This window comes from Malaclemys terrapin, chromosome 6 (genome assembly GCF_027887155.1).
Source record: "Malaclemys terrapin pileata isolate rMalTer1 chromosome 6, rMalTer1.hap1, whole genome shotgun sequence".
Classification (NCBI taxonomy): Eukaryota; Metazoa; Chordata; order Testudines; family Emydidae; genus Malaclemys; species Malaclemys terrapin.
In genome coordinates this window covers 118,166,673-118,176,136 of record NC_071510.1, presented here as the reverse complement: position 1 = coordinate 118,176,136, position 9,464 = coordinate 118,166,673, and the positions used below count along the sequence as shown (strand labels likewise).

The 9,464-nt window shown below is 41.0% G+C and overlaps 1 protein-coding gene across 2 annotated transcripts in view; it reads right to left on the bottom strand.

The window, feature by feature from the left end:
• Window positions 1–258: 258 nt before the first annotated feature.
• Window positions 259–9,464, bottom strand: part of CFAP53 (cilia and flagella associated protein 53) — a 30,557-nt gene continuing 21,351 nt past the window's right edge. For both annotated transcript variants that reach the window (XM_054033063.1, XM_054033065.1), the window contains 4 exons: window positions 7,649–7,867; window positions 3,954–4,170; window positions 3,312–3,414; window positions 259–1,009 (listed from right to left, as the gene is read on the bottom strand). In XM_054033063.1, coding sequence (XP_053889038.1) covers window positions 781–1,009; window positions 3,312–3,414; window positions 3,954–4,170; window positions 7,649–7,867 — 768 coding nt within the window. In that variant the 3' untranslated portion in view covers window positions 259–780. The remainder of the gene's footprint in view (window positions 1,010–3,311; window positions 3,415–3,953; window positions 4,171–7,648; window positions 7,868–9,464) is intronic.

The following is a 9,464-nucleotide window of genomic DNA, read 5'->3' as shown; positions in this document are numbered from 1 at the left end:
CCCTGACTCCCCTTAAAGGGGTCAACCACCCTGAGACACAGCCTGATCCTCTGTATCTTGTGCAAGCAAAATAAAGTATTTGTGAACATCTGAGGTATGCAAGAAATGCAGGAATTAACCCTATACAGGTGGAGAATAACCCTTTTTGGAAGAAAGAGCAATTTTAGTCATCTTATGCAGTAAATTTCTCCCAGCAATAAGTACACAGATCAGTTTTGGAGATCCTGAAGTTCCACAGATCCTTATTAACCACCAGGGTCTATAAAGATTTATATTTACTATCCCTTTGAAAGAGTCTCAGAAATAAAGTGGACACACACTACATATTTTTCAAAGATACTAAAAATGTACATCAAGTGTTTTTTGTTTAAATACATAATTAAAATGACCCTTTAAAAGCTGAACTATTTGTATGGCCCAATTAAAGTTTCCTGAAATTCTTCTACAAATGTGCCTTTCTGTAGATTTTTGAGGAACACTTACATGCAGTTCATTTCATAGATGCTATTCATACAGAATGTTGTTTTATTTAAAATGTAAAAATGCCTAAATCTAAACGGAGGAAAAGTTATTGTCTCAAAGAAAATCCAAAGGGGAAAAATAGCCCTTTGAAAAGGTGTCTAATTCTTATACGTATATGCGCCTTAAAATGATTTGCATACAAATACAGGGAAAGTGGAACCAGATATATTAATTAGTATGAAAAGTACAAATTCATATATACTGTTTTAAATACAGTTTAAAGGAAGCTGAAGTTGTATACATCACAATAAGTAAATGCTATACTTGCAGATTAGACATTAGTTTTCTTCTCAAGGGATGGATTTCTGCTAGTTTCATGTAGGGTCTTGATAGAATGTCTTTCATCTTTTCTTGGTACACTCTCTCTGCTGCTAGTCCTGATTCATATTCTCGCTGCTTCTCTTCTTCCTCAGCAATGTGAGCCTGCTGCTGATAGGTAATTTGAGCCTGCAGCTGCTCCCGATATTCTTTTGCCTCCTGCATTCGTCTGCAAATTACATGGCAAATGTCTCATTTAGGCTGTGTCTACACTGCCACTTTCAGCGCTAAACTTTAGTCATTCAGGGGTGTAAAAAAAAACACACACCCCGAGTGACAAAAGTTTTAGTGCTGAAAAGCACCAGTATAGACAGTGCTTTACCGCCGGGAGCTGCACTCCCAGTGAAAAAGCTACCACCGCTCATTCGGGGTGGTTATTTTTTTATCGCCGGGAGAGCTCTTCCCTATTGATAAAGCATGCCATGGCCGTGCTGTAATGTGGGCAGTGTAGACCTCCTCTTCGAAGTTAAAGATAGAAAATTAACAGCTCAGATTTCTTGAGGTATCATTGATCAATCTTATGTGAAATACTGCTTAAAACTTGCATCCGACGAAGTGGGCATTCACCCACGAAAGCTTATGCTCTAATACAGGGCCCAACCTACCTGTTAGTCTTAAAGGTGCCACAGGACTCTCTGTTGCTTTTTACAGCTCCAGACTAACATGGCTACCTCTCTGATGCTTAAAACTTGTTATCCTTAACTACTATTCTAATGAACAACCACCACATTTTAATAAACTGTAAACTCTTTGGGGGCCCAATATGTCTTTGCTGTGGCGTAAAAATCAGAGTACAATCTCAGTGCTTAACAAACAATGATCAATGAACAAACGATCATTAATCAAATAAGTTGTATGCTTTCCCCCCACAAAATCTGTGTAACTCTTTGTCTGTCTGTTATTGTAGTGAGGAGATGACAGAGGATTATGCAGACAATACTTAAATATTAGGTCTAAGTCTTTATCTGGCTATGTTTCATGCCTGTAGCACCCTAATATCCAATTTTCCCTCTCTTGTTTTTAAGATAACTCTATTATTGTACTTCCATCTAAGAAGGCAGGCCAGAGATTCCTGCCATGGCCTTATGCTAACATTACTCTGAGAAATGGCTTGGGAGAAGAAAGTGAGTTCTACCCAAAGACCTGCACTTAACCTTTGCTATCCTCTGCAGTGCTGTTTGAACAGCCCACCTACGTACTTCAGGTATTTCTAAAGCACCCATCATCATGGTACTTACGTGTCAACAGTTTCCTCAAAACCAATGCATTAATGAGGTGCTGTGTGAGCCACGTGGCAAGACTCTGCTTCCTAACACTGACAAAAAAGTGCAGCACATCTAGTCTAAGGCTAGGTCTACACTACCCGCCTGAATCGGCGGGTAGAAATCGACCTCTCGGGGATCGATTTATCGCGTCCCATCGGGACGCGACAATCGATCCCCGAATCGACGCTCTTACTCCACCAGCGGAGGTGGGAGTAAGCGCCGTCGACAGAAAGCCGCAGAAGTCGATTTTGCCGCCGTCCTCACAGCGGGGTAAGTCGGCTGCGATACGTCGAATTCAGCTACGCTATTCACGTAGCTGAATTTGCGTATCTTAAATCGACTCCCTCCTGTAGTGTAGATGTACCCTAAGTGATATGGCCAGCACCTCTTCCGCAGCACCGCAGAGTGTGACTGCCACCAAAGCCTAGAGATGGTCTGAGAACCTTTCTGTTAACCGTGTTGCCAAAACACCATGGAATGAAACAGATATTGGCTCTGGAAGGGGCTACTCGATTACTTTCTCCAAATAAGCACCAGAGTGGGCAATAGTATGGAAAAGGAATCAAAGGATAAAACATTATGGATAGTAAAATGAAACTGTAATGAAGGCCTGTGTACATGACATCCAGAACCGCTGTATTTCAGATAGTGCTAAGTACTAGTATTCTTTCCTCAGGCGATAAGATAGTGAGAAATTGTTCTGACGGTGTGGTCTTGTGTTTCAATACCTGAATGCACTGTCAGTCGATATTCTTCAAGGGTGGACAGAGTTTTGCAATAAGCCAGAACATTCCAACTCTTATGCTTAAGTAGTTGAATTAATCTCTCTCAAAACTCAGCTAATGTTACAATCCTTAATAACTTTTATTAACAGAATTTAAGGAATACACCTCTTAAGTCACAGCATATGGGTATGTAGTTACTAAAAACAACCAGTAAGCTCAAGACAATTACACTTGGTGGAATACAACTGTATATGAACAACCAGGTTTGCGTGGTTGTGTAATACCAATTTCAGTATAACATAGGTACTACTGAATAGTCAATAGCAAATTGGCTACACAGTAGAGCACCTGCAGAGAAAATTTGCGCAGAATAAAGCCCATTGCTATTACACTACTACTTCAAAATGAGAATTATTCAATTCTGAAGAGTTTAAGACTCAACTTTATTACAAAACTTACTGACATCAGAAGGAAAACATACCTTAAATATTTTTCTTCTTCTATGGAATTGAGTTCTTTAATGGCTTCAGCTAATATTTCCTTGTCCTGAGCAAGTTCTTCCTGCTGCTTTGCATTTCTCTCCACTGCAAAAGGAAAAATAAATGCACTGCTAACCTTGGAAGGATGTAAACTTAAACCCCAATAGCTTATTCTAAATGGCAGGCTTGAGTCTCGCTGCTTCTGGAAAGGCACAAGAGCAATAGGAGAGATGTTGTTGGTATTTTTAGAAGAGAGGATTTCACATATACTATTTCAGAATGTTCTGAAATAAGGGCTTACTCTTACAATCTTTATTTGATTAGTCTTTGTTTCACTCATGTCAATGGGATAACTAGCATGAGTAAAGAATGTTTGTATAAGTAAGGCTGTAGGATTGGGCCCTAATGCAATAGCACCTGTCTTATCTGTTGTAATAGTGTCTATGCAGTATGTGTCCCCAATTTTTTGTGTGCCCACCTCACTACCCCATACCAGGGTCCCCATTTGTCCCCCACATGCACTTAGGGCCAAATTCCGCTTTCAGGGAAAGTATGTGTCATCTCAATTGACTAGGACAGAACTTGCATTCACTTTACCATGGGCAGTACTTGACCCACAGACTAATTGTGCTGAAATTTCTTACACTTCTCCTCAATCTGCAGTCGTCTTGTATCCAGGACATCTTTCATTAGCCGTTTCCTAGCTTCCTTTTCCAATCTCATTTGCTCAGCCTTCTTGGCCCAAGACTTCTCCATCTCTTCCTCCAGCAGCTTGTCCATTTCTTTCTCTCGACGTGTCTCCTCTTCCAATTGTTGAGCCAGATATTCCCGATACATCTGCTGCTCCTTGAACAGCTCTTGCTACAAAATGTGGACGGTATATAGACTGTCAATAAGCTAGTTCAAAAAGGCATTTCAAAAGTCATTTTATTCATGGAAAGCAGTGCCTGGTGGTGGACTGGGAAAAAGACTGGGAGCATGTCTATGCTGCATCTGAGAGCGAGACTCCCAGCCTGGGTCCACAGACTTGCGCCAGTGCACTAAAAACGGCTGTGTAGATGTTGTGGCTCAGACTGGAGCTTGATTTCTCAAGCCACCCCATGCTTCAGACCCCAAGCTCCCAGCCAAAGCGGCACCATCTACACAGCTGTTTTTAGCGCACTAGCATGAGCTCCACTCGTAGAAGTCAGTTAACCAGGGCTGGGAGGCTTGCTCCCAGATGCAGCACAGACATGCCCTTGGCTTCTTTTCCAAACTCTGCCACATCTCGCTGTCACTTAATCACTTTGTGCTCCAGTTTTACACTGGTCATTCCATTGAGTTCAAAAGGAGTTATACTGGATTTACACTGATGTGAGAAGATAATCATGCCCTATCACTGAAAAGTATTATTACCAAAGAGTTGTGCACTTCATAGCATCTGTAGGATGAGCACATTGTACACAGCAGGGGCTCCTTGCATCCCTCCACAGCCTGCATAAACTCCCTGTGTGCTACCCTCCCTCTATTTCAGGGACTCCCTGCAACCCCCCACCCCTCCATCATGCCAGGGGTTCTGTGTGCTCCACACTCCTTCCTTCCCCCATACCAACATCCCTCATTCTTCTCACATACTAAGGGTTCTGTTTGCTGCCCCTTTGCCTGGTGGCAGGGGCCCTGTGTCCCTCCCAGGTTTCCCTTTCCCCCATACCATTGCTCTCCCCCCAACATTGGCAGCGGCTGTGTGCATTCCCCTCTGAAGCTGATAGGTCTGCTGATCAGATGCAATAGGCTCGGTGTCTCTCTGGCAGGGTTTTGGTCCTTCAACAGTGCCTCTTGGGGAGGTGATGGAATTGTGTGCTCACTCTGTGTCCAGTCACTCAAGTGGGGTGTTCAGTAGCACCCTGAAGGGTATGGCTCAAAGTCCACTGGTTCCCTAGCACAAGGAACAGGATACAGGGCCCTTCACCTCAGGGGACTTAAGCCTTCTTTTAGCCTCTGCTCTCTTCCAGGCCTCTCCCTGGGAGGCGGGCAGCTCAGCACTCTGCTGTCCTCCCAGAGCTGCCCAGGAGGTAGTGAGCTTCCCCAGTGTCAAACCCCTCCTCCATTCCTGACATGACTTGCAGGTGTGGCAGGGCAGGCCACTCCAGCCAAGAGCAACTCCTTAACTCCTTCCTGCCTGGTGCAGGGTTCGTACACCCTGTCACAATCCCCTATTCCCCCCTGCCAGTTTTCCCATTTTTGCCAAAATTAATAGGATTCTGCCCCTTGACACCCACAACACTTCCTGACATTTTGGAATTGGTTGGATGCGGTGTTCAAAAGTTATTGCATTACATACAAATAGACAGAGAAATGCCATCAAGTTGAATGTAGGAACTCACAAGCTTGGCCAATTACTGTAAAAATAAATTAAACCTGAATTTGAAACAAAACTCAGTTCAAATTATGAAATATTTCCAGCATTATTGCATCTTATCAAGACAGAAAACCTTTCTTTAGCGTCGGAAGCATCATTAGGCTAAAATTTATATTTTTGATGAAATAAAGAAAGAAGTTCCTTAAAGCATAACGTAATATTTTGAATTGATGAATCTAGATAGTAAATTTGAACGCAGAAGAATAATTTGAGCCAGCATGATCCAACTTAGGTCATCTATAGCACTTTCTTCTGTAGATCTCAAAGCTCTTTACCTTTTTTTGGTAATCATGATTCCCATTTTGCAGCTGGGGAAACTGAGGCATTGAGAAATGAAGTAACTTGCCCAAAGTCACACAGCAGCTTTGTGGCAAAGCCAGGAATAGAACCCAGACTAGTGACTTTTAGTACAACAACCTATCTTCTAAAGACACTCTAGCCCTATTTTGAAAGTAAACTGCAGTGCTTTTAAATATGAAAAAAACTCCTTAAAATCCTATGGTAAATCATTTACAGAATACGTAGACTCATTCATACAAATACATACATTTTCTAACTACATAGTTCAAAATTATTTTTTCTTTCAATTATGTGCCAGAATCTGAGTTTAGGACTCTGACTTTTTTCTGTAACAGCCATTAACTTTACCAGTCTTGTCTATGCCGAAAGCTTTGCAAAAACATCACGCTGTTAATAACACCAGTTCAGTGCTAGCAATGCTGGGTACCACCAGTGTTTTAAGCACCAGGTCATCTAACTTTGCTCTGAACAGGTCTAACTGACATAGTGCTTTAAATGGAAGTGGCAGACCTGTACCCTTTCTATACCAGGGTTCCCACTGTTGCCTAACCCCAGTGGAACTGAACCAATGCTATGAATGCAGGAAATATTTGCAGCATTTCCCTAACATGCATTAGCTTATAAACACCTAAAGCAGAATGAAGAGTGCAGTTCCTTGCTCAGCTTTAATGGTAACCTGCAAAAGAATTTTTGGTTTCCAGGCGGTGGTGAATCTACTTGTTTTTAATTTAAGAAATAGCAGGTTTCTTGAACTCAGATGTTTTCAGGAAACAGAGATGTTTATTACGAGCTCTAATACCTTAACTGAAGGGGACAGGTGTTGAACTTTAACAGAAACATCCTTTCAATACCAGGAAAGGAAGCTGGAGCTAAATAGTTGTTAAAAAAATTGTTGCAAACAGCCTGATTAAAAACAAGACTTCAATTTCTAAAGTATAAAGCAAGCAGGATTCCCTTCCCTTTTTTCCTTCGGGCTATCTTTATAAATCATAAAAAAGCAAAAGCCCAAAAGCACAATGCAAGACTGAACCTTAAGTGCTAGTGAATTTGTAGTAGAGACAGAGAAGTCTGAATTCAAGTCAGCTTGTGTCATTTAAAGCATCTCAATTGCAAACTTAAACTACACATATATCTAGCTAATAATTAAAGATTTTAAACAATTTTGTTAGTATTTAAATACATTTCAGTTCAGTTTAAATAGGATTTATTTTTCTCTGCGGTTACAAATATCCAGTCAACAACATCCATGAAACTGCAGAAAGCTTAGCATTAGACTTTCTAACTTATATTCCCAGCCAGGTTGTGTAAAGCCCCAAAAGAGCCACTGACTTGAACACAGTAGAAGCAGCATGTGGGTCAGACCAGATTCGATTCCATGATCCTCTGGGATTCCAGTCTTTTGCCCCAGACCTCTAATCTGGTCAAGTGCAAACCTAGCTAATGGTATTCATTTTAAAAAATATGCAGTCAAAGACCTTAATAAAATATAAAAAGATTTCCAACAAAAAAAAATCAATTTATAAACAGAATAGGGCTTGATTCCAATCTCACACCTATGTAAGTCCATTGAGGTCAATGGAATTAGTCCAAATCAGGAGATCAGACACAGTTTGAAAAAGATCAAATGCCCTTTGCTCTTACTTTTCTTTGATTTTTTCCCTCTGTGTCTTCCTGGGATTCATGGGAAAGTCGTTCTAGGATCTTCATGTCTACAGCAAGTTCCTCTTGTTTTTCCCGATTAAGACGCTTCATCTTTGCCCGAGCTGAATTGATCAACATGTCTCTGTGTTCCTTCTGTTTCTGTAATTTCTCCATCTGAACTCGCTCATTTTCTAGTTTAAACAGCTTCACTTCCTCTTCCTGCAACAATAAAAGAAGAGTACCCAACTTGCAAGATCACTGTATAACTTCAAAAAAAAAAAAAAAAAAAAAAAAGATGGCTGGGATTAGTTTAATTGGAACATATAAGTGGAAAGATAAATATTGAAGATTTTGCTTGCTGATGTTAGGGGATTTCAGATTTACTACTGTCATCTAATACAGTTGTTAAAGCATGAATATTTTAGCGTATTATTTATTAGAATTCAGGATTTTCTTTCTAATTATCATGTATGTTTCATTGCCAAATGGAGAGATTGGCGCTCCCTAAATACTTATAATGGGCAATGATTCATATAGTGTTGCAAATCAAGAGTAATATCAATTCATTATTTGTATCTGAACACTTTCAAATTTTCACACAAAAGAATCTGTGTACAATAAATATTAACTAGAGCCATTTCTAATAACGGAGCCAACCTCTGCTTCCTGTTACACCAGTGTAATTCAGAGTAGCTCCACTGCGCTACACTGTTGACTCATATTTAGCTTGTGGTCCACTAGGATTCCCAGATCCCTTTCCAGATACTCCTTCCTACGCAGTCATTTCCCATTTTGTATGTGTGCAACTGATTGTTCCCTCCTTTTGCATTTGTCCTTATTGAATTTCATCCTATTTACTTCAGACCATTTCTCCAGTAGGTCAGGATCATTTTGAATGATAATCCTATCCTCCAAAGCACTTGCAATCCCTCCCAGCTTGGTAGCGTCCGCAAACTTTGTAAGTGTACTCTCTATGTCATTATCTAAATAATTGACGAAGATATTGAACAGACCCGGACCCAGAACTGATCCCTGTGGGACCCCACTCGTTATGCCCTTCCAGCATGACTGTGAACCACTGATAACTACTCTGTGGGAACGGTTTTCCAACCAGTTTTGCACCCACCTTATAGTATCTCATCTAGGTTGCATTTCCCTAGTTTGTTTATGAGAAGGTCATGCGAAACAGCATCAATAGCTTTACAGTAACTCCTCACTTAACGTTGTAGTTATGTTCCTGAAAAATGTGACTAAGTGAAACAATGTTAAGCGAATCCAATTTCCCCATAAGATTTAATGTAAATGAGGGGGTTAGGTTCCAGGGAAATTTTTTTCACTAGACAAAAGACTGTGTGTGTGTGTGTATATATACATATATGTATATACACACACAGACAAACACGCAGTATAAGTTTTAAACAAAATTTAATACTGGTACACAGCAATGATGATTGTGAAGCTTGGGTGAGGTGGTGAAATCAGAGGGTGGGAAATTTCGCAGGGAATGGCTTACTGCTAAATGATGAACTGAGCCCTCAAGAGTTAACTCATTGTTAATGTAGCCTCACTCTACAAGGCAGCAGGCATGGAGGGAGGGGAGAGAGCATAGCAGACAGAGAGAGAGAGAGAGAGAGAGTGTGTGTGTGTGAGAGAGAGAGAGAGAGAGAAAGAGATGCACATTTTCCCTTTAAGTAGCTGACCCCAGTCTTAAGTACACTGCCTTGTTAATTAGATCAGTTTGCTGAGACCGCAGCTGCTGCCTGGAAGCTCCCTCCGTCCTGAACCCTGTCCGGTGTACCCCTTGCTCTATGGAAAT